Source organism: Coregonus lavaretus (assembly GCF_964263955.1).
Source record: "Coregonus lavaretus genome assembly, chromosome: 10".
NCBI lineage: Eukaryota > Metazoa > Chordata > Actinopteri > Salmoniformes > Salmonidae > Coregonus > Coregonus lavaretus.
The window spans coordinates 1,885,816-1,909,258 of record NC_139997.1 but is presented as its reverse complement, the minus strand read 5'-3'; the positions used below and the strand labels follow the sequence as shown (position 1 = coordinate 1,909,258).

Sequence of the window (23,443 nt, the reverse complement as noted above, 5' to 3'; positions counted from 1 at the left end):
TTATATGTTTGTCCTGTTCAATGTATAGCCTGGTATTTAGGTGTTATCTTTTTCAGAAAATGTTACCTGATGCTCAATCAAATACCAATCCAAAGCAAATCCATCTTGATGGTATTAAATTGGAACTACTGTAGTACAAACCTTTACCAAATCTCCAGTAAATTGGGCTTTTTCATACTTTCTAGTGTACAACATAGAGGTCAGCAAGCATCATGTACGCTACAACATGAGTTACTAATGAACAGAGAACAATTCATAACAATTATTGAGGATAGAACACAATAGGCCTTTTCACACTGCATTGTTCTTACTCCCAGGCTAGACGGGTCACACAAGCATTTGTTAACATTCACATTTACATTTTAGTCATTTAGCAGACGCTCTTATCCAGAGCGACTTACAGTTAGTGAGTGCATACATTATTTTTTATTTTTCATACTGGCCCCCCCGTGGGAATCGAACCCACAACCCTGGCGTTGCAAACCCTGGGCTATATTCCAAAGACCTGGGCTAACGGGCAAACACAACATGCGACCAATGTTATAAAGCAATAAGACATTTAAAAATGTATTTATTCTTGCTTCTAGCTTAGCATTTGATTTCCAACAGTGAGGGTTGTATAAACCTTGTCCCAACTCTGAAACAATGTGAACAAACCTGCATCTTCATTTCCATCTGGGTCCTCTCAGTTACTGTAGTCAGTACTGTAGTCAGTACTGTAGTCAATACTGTAGTCGGTACTGTAGTCAGTACTGTAGTCAATACTGTAGTCAGTACTGTAGTCAGTACTGTAGTCAGTGCTGTAGTCAGTACTGTAGTCAGTGCTGTAGTCAGTACTGTAGTCAGTACTGTAGTCAGTGCTGTAGTCAATACTGTAGTCAGTACTGTAGTCAGTACTGTAGGCAATATTGACACTGTACACTAATGTAATTGACAGGAGGGAGACGGGGTCCTAAAGAAGGGTATAACCTTAACTCATGGTGTTGGTCCTTTGTTTCCATGTGTTGACATGAACTCTGCATGTCAATCTCTCCTGGCTCAAAGTAGAGGAGAGATTGACTGCATCACTACTTGTATTTGTGAGAGGTATTGACATGTTGAAAGCACCGAGCTGTCTGTTTAAACGGCTAGCACACAGCTCAGACACCCATGCATACCCCACAAGACATGCCACCAGGGGTCTCTTCACAGTCCCCAAGTCCAAAACAGAATGTGGGAGGCGCACAGTACTACATAGAGCCATGACTACATGGAACTCTATTCCACATCAAGTAACTCAAGCGAACAGTAGAATCAGATTAAAAAACAGAAAACTACACCTTATGGAACAACAGGGACTGTGAAGAGACACACACCCAGGCACACACACATACGCACACACATGTACATAGTAATGTTGTAATATTGTGGTATTATACAATTTGGATTGTAGATACTTTTGATCATGTAGTGTATGTGGACACCTGCTCGTCAAACATCTCATTCCAAAATAATGGGCATTAATATGGAGTTGGTCCCCCCCTTTGGCTGCTATAACAGCCTCCACTCTTCTGGGAAGGCTTTCCACTAGATGTTGGAACATTGCTTCGGGGACTTGCTTCCATTCAGACACAAGCATTAGTGAGGTCAGGCACTGATGTTGGGCGATTAGGCCTGGCTCGCAGTCGGCATTCAAATTAATCCCAAAGGTGTTTGGTGGGGTTGAGGTCAGGGCTCTGTGCAGGCCAGTCAAGTTCTTCCACACCGATCTCGACAAACCATTTCTGTAAGGACCTCGCTTTGTGCATGGGGGCATTGTCATGCTGAAACAGGAAAGGGCCTTCTCCAAACTGTTGCCACAAAGTTGGAAGCACAGAATCGTCTAGAATGTCATTGTATGCTGTAGTGTTAAGATTTCCCTCCACTGGAACTAAGGGGCCTAGCCCGAACCATGAAAAACAGCGCCAGACCATTATTCCTCCTCCACCAAACTTTACAGTTGGCACTATGCATTGGGGCAGGTAGCGTTCTCATGGCATCTGCCAAACCCAGATTCTTCAGTCGGACAGCCAGATGGTGAAACGTGATTCATCACACCAGAGAACGCGTTTTCACTGCTCCAGAGTCCAATGGCGGCGAGCTTTACACCACTCCAGCCGACGCTTGGCATTGTGCATGGTGATCTTAGGCTTGGTGCGGCTGCTCGGCCATGGAAACCAATTTCATGAACCTCCCAACGAACAGTTATTGTGCTGACATTGCTTCTAGAGGCAGGTTGGAAGTCGGTAGTGAGTATTGCATCCGAAGACATTCGATTTTTACGCGCTACGCGCTTCAACACTCGGCGGTCCCGTTCTGTGAGCTTGTGTGGCCTACCACTTCGCGGCTGAGCCGTTGTTGCTCCTAGACGTTTCCACTTCACAATAACAGCACTTACAGTTGACTGGGGCAGCTCTAGCAGGGCAGAAATTTGACGAACTGACTTGTTGAAAAGGCGGCATCCTATGACGGTGCCACGTTGAAAACCACTGAGCTCTTCAGTAAGGCCATTCTGTTTGTCTATGTAAATTGCGTGGCTGTGTGCTCGATTTTTACACACCTGTCAGCAACGGGTGTGGCTAAAATAGCCGAATCCACTCATTTGAAGGGGTGTCTACATACTTATATATATATATATATATATATGTGTGTATGTATTGGTGCAATAATGTGTTGTAGATACAGTATGTATTGGTAGAGGAGTGGTGTAATAATGTGTTGTAGATACAGTATGTATTGGTAGAGGAGTGGTGTAATAATGTGTTGTAGATACAGTATGTATTGGTAGAGGAGTGGTGTAATAATGTGTTGTAGATACATTATGTATTGGTAGAGGAGTGGTGTAATAATGTGTTGTAGATACAGTATGTATTGGTAGAGGAGTGGTGTAATAATGTGTTGTAGATACAGTATGTATTGGTAGAGGAGTGGTGTAATAATGTGTTGTAGATACATTATGTATTGGTAGAGGAGTGGTGTAATAATGTGTTGTAGATACATTATGTATTGGTAGAGTAGTGGTGTAATAATGTGTTGTAGATACAGTATGTATTGGTAGAGGAGTGGTGTAATAATGTGTTGTAGATACAGTATGTATTGGTAGAGGAGTGGTGTAATAATGTGTTGTAGATACAGTATGTATTGGTAGAGGAGTGGTGTAATAATGTGTTGTAGATACAGTATGTATTGGTAGAGGAGTGGTGTAATAATGTGTTGTAGATACAGTATGTATTGGTAGAGGAGTGGTGTAATAATGTGTTGTAGATACAGTATGTATTGGTAGAGGAGTGGTGTAATAATGTGTTGTAGATACAGTATGTATTGGTAGAGGAGTGGTGTAATAATGTGTTGTAGATACAGTATGTATTGGTAGAGGAGTGGTGTAATAATGTGTTGTAGATACAGTATGTATTGGTAGAATAGTGGTGTAATAATGTGTTGTATTGTAGATACAGTATGTATTGGTAGAATAGTGGTGTAATAATGTGTTGTATTGTAGATACAGTATGTATTGGTAGAGTAGTGGTGTAATAATGTGTTGTATTGTAGATACAGTATGTATTGGTAGAGTAGTGGTGTAATAATATGTTGTATTGTAGATACAGTATGTATTGGTAGAGTAGTGGTGTAATAATATGTTGTATGATGTACTGTTTCATTAGGATTTGTTTGGACCCCAGGAAGAGTATCCTTAATAAATACAAAACTCTACTGTTGGGGAAGAGATGGCAAGGCTACGTCCCAAATATTGCTCTACTTCAGCCTTATGGGCCCTGATCAAAAGTAGTGCACTATATAGGGAATAGGGGGCCATTTGGACGCAGCCAGGCGCTGTGTTGGTGCCAGATACCCATCCACCTAGAGACAGTAGAAAGGCCATGTTACATTTCCATTCCCAGGGAGTCCAAGTAGACAGTAGAGCAGTTGTGACGTTTCAGCATGGGCCATTCACAACTAGTCTTTAGGGTGATGGGCCATTCACAACTAGCCTTTAGGGTGATGGGCCATTCACAACTAGCCTTTAGGGTGATGGGCCATTCACAACTAGCCTTTAGTGTGATGGGCCATTCACAACTAGCCTTTAGGTTGATGGGCCATTCACAACTAGCCTTTAGGTTGATGGGCCATTCACAACTAGCCTTTAGGTTGATGGGCCATTCACAACTAGCCTTTAGGGTGATGGGCCATTCACAACTAGCCTTTAGGGTGATGGGCCATTCACAACTAGCCTTTAGGGTGATGGGCCATTCACAACTAGCCTTTAGGGTGATGGGCCATTCACAACTAGCCTTTAGGGTGATGGGCCATTCACAACTAGCCTTTAGGGTGATGGGCCATTCACAACTAGCCTTTAGGGTGATGGGCCATTCACAACTAGTCTTTATGGTGATGGACCATTCACAACTAGCCTTTAGGGTGATGGGCCATTCACAACTAGCCTTTAGGGTGATGGGCCATTCACAACTAGCCTTTAGGGAGATGGGCCATTCACAACTAGCCTTTAGGTTGATGGGCCATTCACAACTAGCCTTTAGGTTGATGGGCCATTCACAACTAGCCTTTAGGGTGATGGGCCATTCACAACTAGCCTTTAGGGTGATGGGCCATTCACAACTAGCCTTTAGGGTGATGGGCCATTCACAACTAGCCTTTAGGGTGATGGGCATTCACAACTAGCCTTTAGGGTGATGGGCCATTCACAACTATTCTTTAGGGTGATGGGCCATTCACAACTAGCCTTTAGGGTGATGGGCCATTCACAACTAGCCTTTAGGGTGATGACAATTCACAACTAGCCTTTAGGGAGATGGGCCATTCACAACTAGCCTTTATGATGATGGGCCATTCACAGCTCTTCCCACAGCAACAAGACAGTTTAGCGCTCTGCCCACAGAACCAAGACAGTTTAGCGCTCTGCCCACAGCAACAAGGCAGTTTAGCGCTCTGCCCACAGCAACAAGACAGTTTAGCGCTCTGCCCACAGCAACAAGACAGTTTAGCGCTCTGCCCACAGCAACAAGACAGTTTAGCGCTCTGCCCACAGAACCAAGACAGTTTAGCGCTCTGCCCACAGAACCAAGACAGTTTAGCGCTCTGCCCACAGAACCAAGACAGTTTAGCGCTCTGCCCACAGAACCAAGACAGTTTAGCGCTCTGCCCACAGCACCAAGACAGTTTAGCGCTCTGCCCACAGCAACAAGACAGTTTAGCGCTCTGCCCACAGAACCAAGACAGTTTAGCGCTCTGCCCACAGAACCAAGACAGTTTAGCGCTCTGCCCACAGCACCAAGACAGTTTAGCGCTCTGCCCACAGAACCAAGACAGTTAGCGCTCTGCCCACAGAACCAAGACAGTTTAGCGCTCTGCCCACAGAACCAAGACAGTTAGCGCTCTGCCCACAGCAACAAGACAGTTTAGAGCTCTGCACACAGAACCAAGACAGTTTAGCGCTCTGCCCACAGCAACAAGACAGTTTAGCGCTCTGCCCACAGAACCAAGACAGTTTAGCGCTCTGCCCACAGAACCAAGACAGTTAGCGCTCTGCCCACAGCAACAAGACAGTTTAGAGCTCTGCACACAGAACCAAGACAGTTTAGCGCTCTGCCCACAGCAACAAGACAGTTTAGCGCTCTGCCCACAGAACCAAGACAGTTTAGAGCTCTGCCCACAGAACCAAGACAGTTTAGCGCTCTGCCCACAGCACCAAGACAGTTTAGCGCTCTGCCCACAGAACCAAGACAGTTAGCGCTCTGCCCACAGAACCAAGACAGTTTAGCGCTCTGCCCACAGAACCAAGACAGTTAGCGCTCTGCCCACAGCAACAAGACAGTTTAGAGCTCTGCACACAGAACCAAGACAGTTTAGCGCTCTGCCCACAGCAACAAGACAGTTTAGCGCTCTGCCCACAGAACCAAGACAGTTTAGCGCTCTGCCCACAGAACCAAGACAGTTAGCGCTCTGCCCACAGCAACAAGACAGTTTAGAGCTCTGCACACAGAACCAAGACAGTTTAGCGCTCTGCCCACAGCAACAAGACAGTTTAGCGCTCTGCCCACAGAACCAAGACAGTTTAGAGCTCTGCCCACAGAACCAAGACAGTTTAGCGCTCTGCCCACAGCAACAAGACAGTTTAGCGCTCTGCCCACAGAACCAAGACAGTTTAGAGCTCTGCCCACAGAACCAAGACAGTTTAGCGCTCTGCCCACAGCAACAAGACAGTTTAGCGCTCTGCCCACAGAACCAAGACAGTTTAGCGCTCTGCCCACAGAACCAAGACAGTTAGCGCTCTGCCCACAGCAACAAGACAGTTCACCAAGACTTTACACATATACACTACCAGTCAAACGTTTGGACACACCTACTCATTCAAGGATTTTACTTTACTTTTACTATTTTCTACATTGTAGAATAATAGTGAAGACATCAAAACTATGAAATAACACATGGAATCATGTTGTAAACAAAAAAGTTTTAAACAAATCAAAATATATGTGAGATTCTTCAAATAGCCACCCTTTGCCTTGATGACAGCTTTGTACAGAGTCATTGTGCGGGGGCACCAGTTAGTCAAGGTTTTTTTATTTCTGTTTTTACATTCATGACCATCAGCAGCATCAGAGCTTGGAGAAGCCAAGTGGTCCTCTAGAGCTCAGCTGGTAGAGCACGGCGCTTGTAACGCCAATGGTAGTGGGTTCGATCCCCGGGACCACCCATACACACAAAATATATGCACGCACGACTGTAAGTCGCTTTGGATAAAAGCGTCTGCTAAATGGCATATTATTATTATTATTATTATTATTATTATTATTATTAAGCCTAATTACCGTGACTAAACGGTCACGTAGAGTTTGACTGCGGTCATGACTGGTGACTGCCGGTGTGGCGGTAATACGGTCACCGTGACAGCCCTAATCTTGATACATTGATAAATACATGCTGTGTTCATTTTGGCATGTTTACCCACTGTAGTGTGCATAGATAATAATAGAGCTAACTGGCTAGCTACTACTGTTAGCTAGCCAGAGAGCCACAAATAATTGTTAGCTAGCTAGCTACCCACGAAGAATTTACATCTACCTTGCATAACATTAGTTTTAGGTCATTTTTGCCTGTTTAACTAGCTGGCTAGCTATGCATATTGAGAAACACCCCCTATATTCTATGTAGAGCTTTGACATTCCTGTGTAATGAACAGCACTATATAAATTACATGTATTTTTTATAAATGGATGATTTTTTTTAAATGTTGTTCTGTGTTGCAGGAGGCCCTGCAAAGAATAATATCCACATTGGCCAATAAAAATGAGGAGCTCCATAACTTCATGGAAACACTTAGTCACTCTCTGGCTGGTGTCCAGGTAAGACATACATAATAACAGTCAGTCAATTACATTAAACATATCATACAGCAATAATAATCTTGATATTACAATCTTGTACAGTAATTTCCATTGACCAAATATGCCATGTTAATCAATCTGTAGACTCTCGCGATGCAGAGATATGGTTCTGGGTTACGAGGTGAATCAATATGTGTGATTGTGACAGGTGTATCACTATGTGTGATTGTGACAGGTGTATCACTATGTGTGATTGTGACAGGTGAATCACTATGTGTGATTGTGACAGGTGTATCACTATGTGTGATTGTGACAGGTGTATCACTATGTGTGATTGTGACAGGTGTATCACTATGTGTGATTGTTGACAGGTGTATCACTATGTGTGATTGTGACAGGTGTATCACTATGTGTGATTGTGACAGGTGTATCACTATGTGTGATTGTGACAGGTGTATCACTATGTGTGATTGTGACAGGTGTATCACTATGTGTGATTGTGACAGGTGTATCACTATGTGTGATTGTTGACAGGTGTATCACTATGTGTGATTGTGACAGGTGTATCACTATGTGTGATTGTGACAGGTGTATCACTATGTGTGATTGTGACAGGTGTATCACTATGTGTGATTGTTGACAGGTGTATCACTATGTGTGATTGTGACAGGTGTATCACTATGTGTGATTGTTGACAGGTGTATCACTATGTGTGATTGTTGACAGGTGTATCACTATGTGTGATGGTTGACAGGTGAACTCCACACAAGTAGTGTCAGACCTGGAGGAGGAGTTTGATACGTTATTCGCCGTCCTGGTTGAGATGAAGGAGAGCATGACCAACAACATCAAACAGGAGGGAGCCAAGAAGACACAGGAACTACAGGTACCTGACCCCTAACCCCTAACCCCTAACCCAACACCATCAAACAGGAGGGGGCCAAGAAGGCACAGGAACTACAGGTACCTGACCCCTGACCCCTTAACCCCTAACCCCTAACCCCTAACCCCTAACCCAACACCTTCAAACAGGAGGGGGCCAAGAAGGCACATGAACTACAGGTACCTGACCCCTAACCCCTAACCCAACACCATCAAACAGGAGGGGGCCAAGAAGGCACAGGAACTACAGGTACCTGACCCCTAACCCCTAACCCCTGACCCAACACCTTCAAACAGGAGGGGGCCAAGAAGGCACATGAACTACAGGTACCTGACCCCTGACCCCTAACCCCTAACCCCTAACCCAACACCATCAAACAGGAGGGGGCCAAGAAGGCACATGAACTACAGGTACCTGACCCCTAACCCCTAACCCCTGACCCAACACTGAATTTCCCGAAGCCTGTCTGCCTGCTTTATATAGCAAACCACGGCTACTGTCTGTAGGAGCGAACCATTTTCGTGTAACAAACTGGCCGGTGAGTGTGTATATATTGGATGAACCATGACTAGAATACAGTATGTACAGTGGGGAGAACAAGTATTTGATACACTGACGATTTTGCAGGTTTTCCTACTTACAAAGCATGTAGAGGTCTGTAATGTTTATCATAGGTACACTTCAACTGTGAGAGACGGAATCTAAAAAAATCCAGAAAATCACATTGTATGATTTTTAAGTAATTAATTTGCATTTTATTGCATGACATAAGTATTTGATCACCTACCAACCAGTAAGAATTCCGGCTCTCACAGACCTGTTAGTTTTTCTTTAAGAAGCCCTCCTGTTCTCCACTCATTAACTGCACCTGTTTGAACTCGTTACCTGTATAAAAGACACCTGTCCACACCAGTGGCGGCTCCTGAAAAAATTCTCAGGGGGGGCAATTTTTCTGATGATTTAGGTGACCTACACACATTTTTAAAAAGATATGTCCAGCAACAACATGAAGACAGGGGCAGCATATAAGTCAATACCAGAAGCATTTATTGACTGATCTCAAAAGTGTTGGCTTACAAAATCAAAATAAGTTATCACAGTAAAAATAATCAAGGGTGTTCTTTCACATTCCTCAACACTGCATAAACAATATGCATTTCCATAAACAAATGAAATATCAGCTGAAAATACAGCATCTTGGTATTTGTTCAGATTGCAGGATCAACAAGAGCTTTTACCACATTTTTTGCCTCATGGTTGAATTGGAAATATGTGCACCTGAGCATAATTCACAACAAGCAAGCAGGAGCTTTTGATAGAGGCTACTGAAAACATTGATGCAAGTTATTGGTAATAAGACATTTTTATAGACTTCCATATTCTGCCCTCTTGTATAGATTTGTGAAAATGAACAGTGATAGACATTTTGCCTGAAAACAGAATTTGAAAGTAATTTCTAGAAAAGGTAAACACAGCTATCTGTATGGCTTTGTAAAAACGAACAACCATATTCTGGCCAATTGTATAGATTTGTAAATATGAACAACCATATTCTGGCCAATTGTATAGATTTGTAAAAATGAACATGAACAGATTATTTTTTTAAAAACTTTTTTTTAAATGAAAAATAACTATTTTAAACAACATCAACTGTGAACTGATTTGGGCGTGTGTGTGTTAAAGAGACAGACAGGGAGGGACAAAGAGAGAGAGAGGCTACATTACTTGTACTGAAACTGTTCTCTTCTCTGTTTCAATACAGCAAAGCGTTCAATGACTTTCTCATTGAAATCAGGCATGCTGAGGACTAGTTCCCTCTCCATGGAAAGCATGGCCAGTGCATTCAGACGTTCCTGGCCCATTGAATTTCGCAGGAATGTCTTAACTCGTGTCAAAGTTGAGAAACATCTCTCAGCTTCAGCTGTTGTCATGGGAGTAGTTATGAGGATGTTCAACAGAGTCACAGTCTCAGAGAACGTCTCCTGGAGGTTGTAGCTCATGAGAACCTGGTACAGTGCCAGTGCACCACAGCAACCCTTGAATTCAGGATTCTCATAGATCAGAGATAGTTCTGTCTTGAGCTTTGCCTTGCTCAGCATGGGGTATGCATTCACAGTGGCATTCAGAGCCTCATCAGGAAATGAATGGCAGTACCTTTCAAACATGTCTGCTTGCAGTAAGGTAGCACTCACAAGGTGGCCAGAGAAAGAGAACCTTTCTTTGGTGTGATCCAGGATGGTGTTGCAGACCTCTTCAGACAGCCTCTGCTTCTCCTCTTCTCTCAAAGCTGTTCTGGGTCTTTTGGCTCCTGTTGCTTCTTGCAGCTGCTGTTGAGAGGAGTCCCTGAAGGCAAACAGACCAATGTGTTTGTTGGCTTTGTACAGTACTGTTGTCTATGTGATGCACAGGTATATGCAATGTATCCATGTATAGTACAAATACTTCAGTTCCACTTAAAATGGGCAGGGATGCATAAAGTCTTTAGTGTTTAAGTTAGCCTTTGTGTCTCACATAGCCTGGATGTTCAGCACAGTATACAGTGGTGCTCATAAGCTTATGATCCCATGCTAAAGTTGAATAAAAAAGAAAAGAAAATTGGTGTCCTTAAAGGTTGGATTTTCCAACTTTTTTAATTAAGTCATTAAGATCAATTTCCAAAAGATGATTTTTTTATTTTTTTATTCCTCTTTTTAGTCAACTTTAGAATGTGTTCATACACTTATGAGCACCACTGTACAGTACACATAGTATATAAAATAAGCTAGATTACACCACTGGCCATATATAATGAGAATAATGTAATTTCAAACACAAATGCAGTCTCCTTTCATGCATACATTTTCAAATAAAGCTCTGCTTTGAGAAAGATCGAATGATATTGTTTAATCTTACCTTATGGCCTGCACACTGCTTGTGAAGCTGTCGAGGGCACGTTTGATAAAGACAGCATCGATGTCCTTCTTCTGTAGCTTCTGGTACAGAATGTCGACGTGGGGCATGATTTTGTGAAAAAGCCGCAGGAAAAAAATAAAATCTTCATCATGTAGCATCCTCACGTAGCCAGATGCCTCTCTCACGGTGGGCTGGTAAAATGAACCCAATGAACCCGTCCAAATGGCTTCAAAACATTCTATGAGGTCGTCTCGATTCTCGTAGACAGTGTTCACGACTCTGCTTAGTAGAAACCTGTTGAATTATTAAATTTGGTCTGGGAGGTCCTAATTGTTTCGTTGCCAATTTATCTTGATTTGTTCGCCGACAAAAAGGAACTTCTTTCAAAGAGACAATCGAGTTGCACTGAAGGCTAGCCATTTTGACAGTAGTAGTGAATTGATTGATGAGGCTACCCGCTCTTTTCTTAGTTACGTTCATGGTTATGTTACGTATGACGAAAGCGCGTAAGTGCAAGCCCTCAGAAACCCATAGAGATTGTATTGAAAGCTCTGATATTTGAAAAAAATTGATTTTACATTAGAGGCTATGAGAGACTTCTGGGCGATTTTCAACCTGACTGAAATCGCCCCAAAACGGGCGGGGACATTTGAAGCACGACTTTAGCCTGATTGGACATTTAGTGGCAGATCAGACGTCTAGATTAGAACACTGATAACTACTGTTGCCGTGATATAATTGATTAGAAAAAAAAACCTTCCTTTTCCCGTTTGGCAGTGCGTCGCCCATATCGCCCTAATGAACACACCGCCCCTGGTCCACACACTCAATCAGACAGACTCCAACCTCTCCACAATGGCCAAGACCAGAGAGCTGTGTAAGGACATCAGGGATAAAATTGTAGACCTGCACAAGGCTGGGATGGGCTACAGGACAATAGGCAAGCAGCTTGGTGAGAAGGCAACAACTGTTGGCACAATTATTTGAAAATGGAAGAAGTTCAAGATGACGGTCAATCACCCTCGGTCTGGGGCTCCATGCAAGATCTCACCTCGTGGGGCATCAATGATCATGAGGAAGGTGAGGGTTCAGCCCAGAACTACACGGCAGGACCTGGTCAATGACCTGAAGAGAGCTGGGACCACAGTCTCAAAGAAAACCATTAGTAACACACTACGCCGTCATGGATTAAAATCCTGCAGCGCACGCAAGGTCCCCCTGCTCAAGCCAGCGCATGTCCAGGCCTGTCTGAAGTTTGCCAATGACCATCTGGATGATCCAGAGGAGAAATGGGAGAAGGTCATGTGGTCTGATGAGACAAAAATATAGCTTTTTGGTCTAAACTCCACTCACCGTGTTTGGAGGAAGAATAATAATAATAATAATATGCCATTTAGCAGACGCTTTTATCCAAAGCGACTTACAGTCGTGCGTGCATACATTTTTGTGTATGGGTGGTCCCGGGGATCGAACCCACTACCTTGGCGTTACAAGCGCCGTGCTCTACCAGCTGAGCTACAGAGGACCACCAAGAAGAAGGATGAGTACAACCCCAAGAACACCATCCCAACCGTGAAGCATGGAGGTGGAAACATCATTCTTTGGGGATGCTTTTCTGCAAAGGGGACAGGACGACTGCACCGTATTGAGGGGAGGATGGATGGGGCCATGTATCGCGAGATCTTGGCCAACAACCTCCTTCCCTCAGTAAGAGCATTGAAGATGGGTCGTGGCTGGGTCTTCCAGCATGACAACGACCCGAAACACACAGCCAGGGCAACTAAGGAGTGGCTCCGTAAGAAGCATCTCAAGGTCCTGGAGTGGCCTAGCCAGTCTCCAGACCTGAACCCAATAGAAAATCTTTGGAGGGAGCTGAAAGTCTGAAAGTCCGAAGGTCTGTATGGAGGAGTAGGCCAAAATCCCTGCTGCAGTGTGTGCAAACCTGGTCAAGACCTACAGGAAACGTATGATCTCTGTAATTGCAAACAAAGGTTTCTGTACCAAATATTAAGTTCTGCTTTTCTGATGTATCAAATACTTATGTCATGCAATAAAATGCAAATTAATTACCTAAAAATCATACAATGTGATTTTCTGGATTTTTGTTTTAGATTCCATCTCTCACAGTTGAAGTGTACCTATGATAAAAATTACAGACCTCTACATGCTTTGTAAGTAGGAAAACCTGCAGAATCGGCAGTGTATCAAATACTTGTTCTCCCCACTGTACATATGAAGTGGGTAAAACAGTATGTAAACATTATTAAAGTGACCAGTGTTCAATGACTCTATGTACATAGGGCAGCAGTCTCTAAGGTGCAGGGTGGAGTACCGGGTGGTAGCCGGCTAGTAACAGTGTCTAAGGTTCAGGGCAGGGTACTGGGCGGAGGCCGGCTAGTGGTGACTGTTTAACAGTCTGATGGCCTTAAGATAGAAGCTGTTTATCAGTCTCTCTGTCCTGGCTTTGATGCACCTGTACTGTCTCTGTCTAGATGGCAGCGGGGTGAACAGGCCGTGGCTCGGGTGGCTGAGGTTCTTGGTGATCTTCTTGGCTTTCCTGTGACATCGGGTGCTGTAGGTGTCCTGGAGGGCAGGCAGTGTGACCCCGGTGATGCGTTGGGCTGACCTCACCACCCTCTGGAGAGCCCTGCAGTTGCGGACTGTGGATTTGCCGTACCAGGCGGTGATACAGCCCGACAGGATGCTCTCAATTGTTTCATCTGTAAATGTTTGTGAGGGTCTTAGGGGCCATACTGAATTTCTTCAGCCTGCTGTTGTGCCTTCTTCACCACACTGTCTGTGTGACGGGACCATTTCAGGTCCTCGGTGATGTGCACGCCAAGGAACTTCAAGCTTTTGACACCTCTCCTCTGCGGCCCTGTCGATGTGGATGGGGGGGGCGTGCTCTCTTTGCTGTCTCCTGAAGTCCACGATCAGCTCCTTCGTTTTGTTGACGTTGAGGGAGAGGTTATTTACCTGGCACCACTCCTAACCTCCTCCCTGTAACACCACTCCTCACCACTGGTATTAGTTACGGGTGTTGTTGTAGTGCTTGGTTAGTGTACACCCCCTCTCTCAGGCAGCCTGGGGTGTGTGATGTCATCGTGCTGCTCTGGCAGTTCTCTAGCCAACTCTCTAAGTCCATTGAGCAGGAACAAAAAAGTGTCTGAAATTACCCCCAAATGAGAGATTACCCCTTTATCCCTCTCTGAGGGTGAGTACTGCCTGGTATGCTGGTCCTCATTACGTCAAGCTTGTAATGGTAGTGGGTTCGATTCCCGGGACCACCCATACGTAAAATTTATGCACGCATGACTGTAAGTCGCTTTGGATAAAAGCGGCTGCTAAATGGCATATATTATATTATGATATGATATATATTATGATATACACTCAGTGTCCAGTTTATTAGGTACACCACCCCGTTCACGAAAATGGTTCACAGACAGTGAGTCACATGGCCATGGCTTGCTATATAAAGCAGATCAGACAGGCATTGAGGCTTTCAGTTACTGTTCTATTGAACGCTCCAGTGGGCACGCCATCACCAACACTGGACAATTGAGGAGTGGAAAAACATCGCCTGGTCAGACGAATCCCAGTTCCTGTTGCGTCATGCTGACGGCAGAGACAGGATTTGGCGTAAGCATGAGTCGCATGGCCCCATCCTGCCTGGTTTCAACGGTACAGGCTGGTGGCGGTGGTGTAATGGTGTGGGAAATGTTTTCCTGGCACACATTATGTCCCTTGATACCAATTGAGCAACGTTCCCATGCCCCGAAGAATTCAGGCTGTTCTGGAGGAAAATGGGGGTCCGACCCGGTAATAGATGGGTATACCTAATAAACTGGCTACTGAACTCACATACTCATGTCTCATCATGTGACCCATGGAAACATATATTTTCATCAGGTAAATGAAAAAATATACACCTGTTTGTTTTATTTCATCAAAGTTATTAAATCCGTGTCAGTAGAACTTTAAATAACAGACTCTTTTGAAGGACTGCAAACTAAACCATGTTGTTCATGATTCGTTTTAACAGTTGGTATTCCCTTTTAATGCGTTTTTTCCAAGAGCTACCCTTTAAGCTGTTTTACCAGCATTTACCATTGTTATGAGTTTGTCTGTCAGCTGATGAACCAAAACGTTATTGTGTCACTGTGAGCTCAGCTAGCCTTCCCCAACCAAGCAGGTGTTTAGTTACCTTTCCCCCTGCTGTGGTCCTCTCTCCTTGGGGTACTCTCTGTTACCTTTCCCCCTCTCTGGTCCTCTCTCCTTGGGGTCCCTGGAACCTGAGAGGAGGCTTAGCAATAGCAGCTGGTCGTTTTTCTGATAGCTGACCATTAGAAGACCTTGTAGCTAACTTTGTCCTGTAGGAAGGACAGTTATGAGAGACTGTTCAGCCTCAGGTGCATCCAAAATGGCACCCTATTCCCTATGTAGTGCACTACTTTTGACCAGAGCCCTATGGCACCCTATTCCCTATGTAGTGCACTACTTTTGACCAGAACCCTATGGCACCCTATTCCCTATGTAGTGCACTACTTTTGACCAGAACCTTATGGCACCCTATTCCCTATGTAGTGCACTACTTTTGACCAGAGCCCTGTATATAGGGTGCCCTTTGGGACACAGCCTCAGTCTGACTCAGCAGAGACTTCATTAAATAAGCAAGAGGACAAATACATTAGTGTCTAGTTTGAGAAACAGACGCCTCACAGGTCCTCAACTGGCAGCTTCATTAAATAGTACCCGCAAAACACCAGTCTCAACGTCAACAGTGAAGAGGCGACTCCGGGATGCTGACCTTCTAGGCAGAGTTGCAAAGAAAAAGCCATATCTCAGACTGCCCATCTTAATCTTTTCTTTTTATTGACCAGTCTGAGATATGGCTTTTTCTTTGCAACTCTGCCTAGAAGGTCAGCATCCCGGAGTCTCCTCTTCACTGTTGACGTTGAGACTGGTGTTTTGCGGGTACTATTTAATGAAGCTGCCAGTTGAGGACCTGTGAGGCGTAATGTATTTGTCCTCTTGCTCAGTTGTGCACCGGGGCCTCCCACTCCTCTTTTTATTCTGGTTAGAGCTTCCCTGGTCAACTGTAAGCACTGTTATTGCGAAGTGCGAGATCTTCAGTTTCTTGGCAATTTCTCACATGGAATAGCCTTCATTTCTCAGAACAAGAATAGACTGACGAGTTTTAGAAGAAAGTTATTTGTTTCTGGCCATTTTGATCCTGTAATCGAACCCACAATTGCTGATGCTCCAGATACTCAACTAGTCTCAAGAAGGCCAGTTTTATTGCTTCTTTAATCAGAACAACAGTTTTCAGCTGTGCTAACATAATTGCAAAAGGGTTTTCTAATGATCAATTAGCCATTTAAAATGACAAACTTGGATTAGCAAACACAACGTGCCATTGGAACACAGGACTGATGGTTGATGATAATGGGCCTCTGAACGCCTATGTAGATATTCCATAAAAAATCAGCCGTTTCCAGCTACAATAGCCATTTACAACATTAACAATGTCTACACTGTATTTCTGATCAATTTGATGTTATTTTAATGGACAAAAAAATTGCTTTTCTTTCGAAAACAAGGAAATGTGTAAGTGACCCCAAACTTTTGAACGGTAGTGTATATACACATGTTGTTTACGAAGTACACTACCGGTAAAAAGTTTTAGAACACTACTCATTCAAGGGTTTATCTTTATTTACATTGTAGAATAATAGTGAAGACATCAAAACTATCAAATAACACATATGGAATCATGTAGTGACCAAAAAAGTGTTAAACAAATCAAAATATATTTTATATTTGAGATTCTTCAAAGTAGCCACCCTTTGCCTTGATGACAGCTTTGCATACTCTCAACCAGCTTCATGAGGTAGTCACCTGGAATGCATTTCAATTAACAGGTGTGCCTTTTTAAAAGTTAATTTGTGGAATTTTTGAGCCAATCAGTTGTGTTGTGACAAGGTAGGGAGGGTATTCAGAAGATAGCCCTATTTGGTAAAAGACCAAGTCCATATTATGGCAAGAACAGCTCAAATAAGCAAAGAGAAACGACAGTTCATTATACTTTAAGACATGAAGGTCAGTCAATACGGAACATTTCAAGAACTTTGAAAGTTTCTTCAAGTGCAGTCGCAAAAAACATCAAGAGCTATGATAAAACTGGCTCTCATGAGGACCGCCACAGGAATGGAAGACCCAGAGTTACCTCTGCTGCAGAGGATAAGTTCATTAGAGTTACCAGCCTAAGAAATTGCTGCCCAAATAAATGCTTCACAGAGTTCAAGTAACAGTCACATCTCAACATCAACTGTTCAGAGGAGACTGCGTGAATCAGGCCTTCATGGTCGAATTGCTGCAAAGAAACCACTACTAAAGGACACCAATAAGAAGAAGATACTTGCTTGGGCTTAGAAACATGAGACCGGTGGAAATGTGTCCTTTGGTCTGGAGTCCAAATTGGAGATTTTTGGTTCCATCCGCTGTGTCTTTGTGAGATGCGGTGTGGGTGAACGGATGATATCCGCATGTGTATTTCCCACCGTAAAGCATGGAGGAGGAGGTGTTATGGTGTGGGGGTGCTTTGCTGGTGACACTGTCTGTGATTTATTTAGAATTCAAGGCACAGTTAACCAGCATGGCTACACGGCATTCTGCAGCGATACACCATCCCATCTGGTTTGGGTTTAGTGGGAATATCATTTGTTTTTCAACAGGACAATGACCCAACACACCTCCAGGCTGTGTAAGGGCTATTTGACCAAGAAGGAGAGTGATGGAGTGCTGCATCAGATGACCTGGCCTCCACAATCCCCCGACCTCAACCAAATTGAGATGGTTTGGGATGAGTGTGACCGCAGACTGAAGGAAAAGCAGCCAACAAGTGTTCAGCATATGTGGGAACTCCTTCAAGACTGTTGGAAAAGCATTCCAGGTGAAGCTGGTTGAGAGAATGCCAAGAGTGTGCCAAGAGTGTGCAAAGCTGTCATCAAGGCAAAGGGTGGCTATTTGTAGAATCTCAAATATAAAATATAGTTTTGATGTCTTCACTATTATTCTACAATGTAGAAAATAGTACAAATAAAGAAAAACCCTTGAATGGGTAGGTGTTCTAAAACTTTTCACCGTTAGTGTATACAGTGGCTTGCGAAAGTATTCACCCCCCTTGGCATTTTTCCTATTTTGTTGCCTTACAACCTGGAATTAAAATGGATTTTTTTGGAGGGTTTGTGTCATTTGATTTACACAACATGCCTACCACTTTGAAGATGCAAAATAATTTTTTTTGTGAAACAAACAATCATTCAGACAAAAAAACGGAAAACCTGAACGCGCATAACTATTCACCCCCCCCCCCCCCCCCCCCCCCCCAAAGTCAATACTTTGTAGATCCACCTTTTGCAGGAATTACAGCTGCAAGTCTCTTGGGGTATGTCTCTATAAGCTTGGCACATCTAGCCACTGGGATTTTTGCCCATTCTTCAAGGCAAAACTGCTCCAGCTCCTTCAAGTTGGATGGGTTCCGCTGGTGTACAGCTATCTTTAAGTCATACCACAGATTCTCAATTGGATTGCGGTCTGGGCTTTGACTAGGCCATTCCAAGACATTTAAATGTTTCCCCTTAAACCACTTGAGTGTTGCTTTAGCAGTATGCTTAGGGTCATTGTCCTGCTGGAAGGTGAACCTCTGTCCCAGTCTCAAATCTCTGGAAGACTGAAACAGGTTTCCCTCAAGAATTTCCCTGTATTTAGCGCCATTAATCATTCCTTCAGTTCTAACCAGTTTCCCAGTCCCTGCCAATGAAAAACATCCCCACTGCATGATGCTGCCACCACCATGCTCCACTGTGGGGATTGTGTTCTTGGGGTGATGAGAGGTGTTGGGTTTGCGCCAGACATAGCGTTTTCCTTGATGGCCAAAAAGCTCAATTTTAGTCTCATCTGACCAGAGTACCTTCTTCCATATGTTTGGGGAGTCTCCCACATGCCTTTTGGCGAACACCAAACGTGTTTGCTTATTTTTTTCTTTAAGCAATGGCTTTTTTCTGGCCAATCTTCCGTAAAGCTCAGCTCTGTGGAGTGGACGGCTTAAAGTGGTCCTATGGACAGATACTCCAATCTCCGCTGTGGAGCTTTGCAGCTCCTTCAGGGTTATCTTTGGTCTCTTTGTTGCCTCTCTGATGAATGCCCTCCTTGCCTGGTCCGTGAGTTTTGGTGGGCGGCCCTCTCTTGGCAGGTTTGTTGTGCTGCCATAATCTTTCCATTTTTTAATAATGGATTTAATGGTGTTCCATAGGATGTTCAAAGTTTCGGATATATTTTTATAACCCAACCCTGATCTGTACTTCTCCACAACTTTGTCCCTGACCTGTTTGGAGAGCTCCTTGGTCTTCATGGTGCCGCTTGCTTGGTGGTGTCCCTTGCTTAGTGGTGTTGCAGACTCTGGGGCCTTTCAGAACAGGTGTATATATACTGAGATCATGTGACAGATCATGTGACACTTAGATTGCACACAGGTGGACTTTATTTAACTAATTATGTGACTTCTGAAGGTAATTGGTTGCACCAGATCTTATTTAGGGGCTTCATAGCAAAGAGGGTGAATACATATGCACGCACCACTTTTCCGTTATTTTTTAGAATTTTTTTAAAAAAGTTATTTTTTGCAGTTCACTTCACCAATTTGGAATATTTTGTGTATGTCCATTACTTGAAATCCAAATAAAAATCAATTTAAATTACAGGTTGTAATGCAACAAAATAGGAAAAACGCCAAGGGGGATGAATACTTTTGCAAGGCACAGTATATAATGTATTTAGTGGATCGTTTTAGTTTGTTCTATTTTAATCAGGTCTCCAACATAAGGTATCGAGGTAAATTACATTCGGTATTGTAACAGATCACCCTTCTCAAATGTCCTTTCCCCCTGTTTGTTCCATAGCATCAACTGACGCAGAGCGGCAGTGCCTTGAAGAGTGCAGAGGAGCTGCTGGAGTTTGCCAACAAAGCTCTGGATATGAAAGACGAGGACGAGTTCACTAAGGTAGAGGCGGCTGGTCTCTCGGCCTCGGCCTCAGACAAAAACAAGTATGGAGCCATTTCAGTGCCAACAGAAATCAGAATTCCATCATTTCGAATTTGTATTAGGATGTTGAATTTGAATGTAATATTGTTTTATTTAATGCACAAATTTAATCATTGAATTCATCAATTGAACTTGTATTTCATGATTTGAAACTGAATTGAGTGAATATTGCATTCAGTTTTCAAATTGAATTGAATTGAATATTCAAATTCAATATTTATATATTCAGTTTCAATATGGTAGATATTGCATTCATTGTCTGTGTATCAAGTTTATCAAAGTTTCATATATTCAACTTCTCAGATGCATTCAGATTCAGTTTTCAAATTCAGTTCTCTAAATTCAGATTCAAAACCAGAGACAACATCCTGGTACTTTGCAGGCCAGGCAAAGTAGAGGAGAACAGAGAATTAAAACGCTCACTGTGGTGAACAGAAGCTTCTTGCGGTTTCTGAAGCCAATGTGGCATGTTGAATGTATTTTCTTCCTATGAATTTGGCTCTAGCGTTTGAACCGTTTCGGCTATAAGCTATTATGACCCCATTCCTGAAAGCTGAGACTTTCTGGAATAATTCCCCTCTATGATTATCAAAGGCCACGTTAGAAGGGAGTGTCACAAAATAATACAGTTGAATAGCCCTGTCATCGCCCTTTTTAAGGATAGCCTTTCCACTCACTATTTAATCTTTCTCTTGTGACTGACTGGGTTCAACCCAGGTCTCCTGCATGTCACAAGACTGTGTTAGCCCACTTAGCTAAAGCCAATATGGACGAGTTCAGGAAGCTAACGCAAGTCTTCAAGTCTCCAGCAAGGTTACTTGTGTGAAGATCGTGGTTCATCATTACCACCTCGGTTACATGTCACCCCCCCGTTTGACCTCATACCAATATAACTGACTGGGTACTAAACACTACTTTCTGTGGCAAACAGAAGCAGAAAGGATCTGTGCCCCATTTTAATGAGTGGAACAGAGGTGGTGTGGTGATCCATGCATGTGATGAGCAACCTTGCCTGAGACCTGAAGACGTGTTAGTTTGACTGATGGGATTCTAATTCAGGTCTCCTGTGCACCAGACAATGCTACTTTTCAGGTCTCAGACAAGTTGCTTATCACACGAGCGTGGTCACCGAACCACCTGTGTTGCACTTCACCCCCCTTTGACCTCCTCCTTGAAGAGACCCATCCAAGTCACAGGACCAACGCCTAGGCTTGAACTCAAGTGGAAAGAAGGGCGATGACAAGGCTATTCAACTGTATTCTTATGGGGGCCAAATTGTGGGTTTTGTGACACTCCCTTCTAAAGCGGCCTGTGATCACCATAGAGGGGAACCGAAGGCACATCCACGCTCCAGCGAGTCTCAGCTTTCAGGAATGGGGTCATAATAGCTTATAGCCTAAACGGTTCAAATGCTAGAGCCAAATTCATAGGAAGAAAATACATTTAACATGCCACATTGGCTTCAGAAACCGCAAGAAGCTTCTGTTCACCACAGTGAGCGTTTTAATTCTCTATTCTCCTCTACTTTGCCTGGCCTGCAAAGTACCAGGATGTTGTCTCTGGTTTTGAATCTGAATCTGAAAACTGAATCTGAACGCATCTGAGAAGTTGAATATATGAAACTTTGATCAACTTAAAATTATCGTTTGTAAACTTGATACACAGACAATGAATGCAATATATAAATATTGCATTTGAATATAAAATTAAATTGTGCATTACAAATTAATAAAAATAATAATAATCTAATTCAATGTCCTAATACAAATTCTAAATTATGGAATTCAAATACAATTCGTTGGCGCTGAATTCACTCCATATGTAAGCCTTAGACAATAACACTATTTGAATGTGATCAGCTGACAAGGACTACCAGGAAGTGAATGAAGGTCAACGTTGTTTTACGGGTCGGCAGCCTCATACAGCTATCGTAGGTGGTAGTATGTCTTCAACTGAAACTACATGGAGTTTGTTTGGTTATTTTTGAATCACTTTCAAAGTATTGATACTATGAAGAATAGTATTCTCCTAAACTAACAAACGTGATTTTCCTTCTCAATTTCCAATAATACAGTAACAGAATCTGAAGTTTACAGTCACGCTGCTTTTCTGTGTGACGACGTTCACCATGCTCTCCTCAGCTTCCCACTGCGTGCGTCAGTTGGGAGAACATGCTTGTGTGGGTGTGTCCAATCCATCTGCTGAGCCCCATCCCTTGCCTGCATGGCTGTACTAACTGTAGATATAGAACATATGGTATATCTCGATGATACTAACAGTCCCACTTCTTCTCTCTCCTCCTCTTCCTCTCCTCTTCCTCTTCCTCTTCTTCCAAGGCTGCCAAGCAGATCAAAGATAGGTACGGTACGCTCTTCTCTTCTCTTGTCTCTGGACATGCTTGCATGGAAACCCGACGTTGAAATGCATCGAATTCTAAGTCGGACAGAAATGACTGTTTTGAATCAGGAACGTTTCCTCTCACGACCTCTACAAGCCACAATGTTGTAGAAAATGATATTTTTTTAGCTTCCTTCCGGACCTCACTAAAACTAAAAACCCTAGTCTTCGGCCCTATGTAGAGGCTGTGTATGAGGAAACGTCCCTGATTCAAACGCTCATTTCTGCCCAACATCAAATTCAATGCAATTCCAATGTCGGGTTTCCAGGCAGTGGATATGCCTGGTGTCATGCTGCAGTGGTGTGAGATGCCTAGCTTAGTGCACGGTTTAGAGTCCTATCTGATCAAATAGTTAGAGGTCTTGTTCTATGTGCTTTACTAACATAACGTCTTTGTAGTTGTTGTTGTCTTATTCATGTAGTCAGCTATCTGGTTGGACATCAGTAACATGTAGTCAGCTATCTGGTTGGACATCAGTAACATGTAGTCAGCTATCTGGTTGGACATCAGTAACATGTAGTCAGCTATCTGGTTGGACATCAGTAACATGTAGTCAGCTATCTGGTCGGACATCAGTAACATGTAGTTGACCTGTACATGTATGTAGTGTGTCAACGTGTGTGAGTCTTTGTTTGCTGTTGCTGACCCCAAGGTAAGTGACATCAGGCAGGTTTCCACTGACCCAGGTTTATTCGACAAAAGCATTGCGACGTGTGTTAATGGATAGGAGAAAATGTTCTAAAGATCAACAACATTTTGATCCATTCGACGATGTTTTATTTTGTCAAACTTTATTTATTGC

At 43.4% G+C, this 23,443-nt stretch overlaps 1 protein-coding gene across 1 annotated transcript in view; it reads left to right on the top strand.

Moving 5' to 3' along the window:
• Positions 1-23,443, top strand: part of LOC311136531 (FSD1-like protein) — a 66,502-nt gene that overhangs the window by 5,688 nt on the left and 37,371 nt on the right. The window contains exons 2-5 of the mRNA XM_084170693.1: positions 7,284-7,379; positions 8,116-8,247; positions 20,100-20,201; positions 22,580-22,602. Coding sequence (XP_084026819.1) covers positions 7,284-7,379; positions 8,116-8,247; positions 20,100-20,201; positions 22,580-22,602 — 353 coding nt within the window. The remainder of the gene's footprint in view (positions 1-7,283; positions 7,380-8,115; positions 8,248-20,099; positions 20,202-22,579; positions 22,603-23,443) is intronic.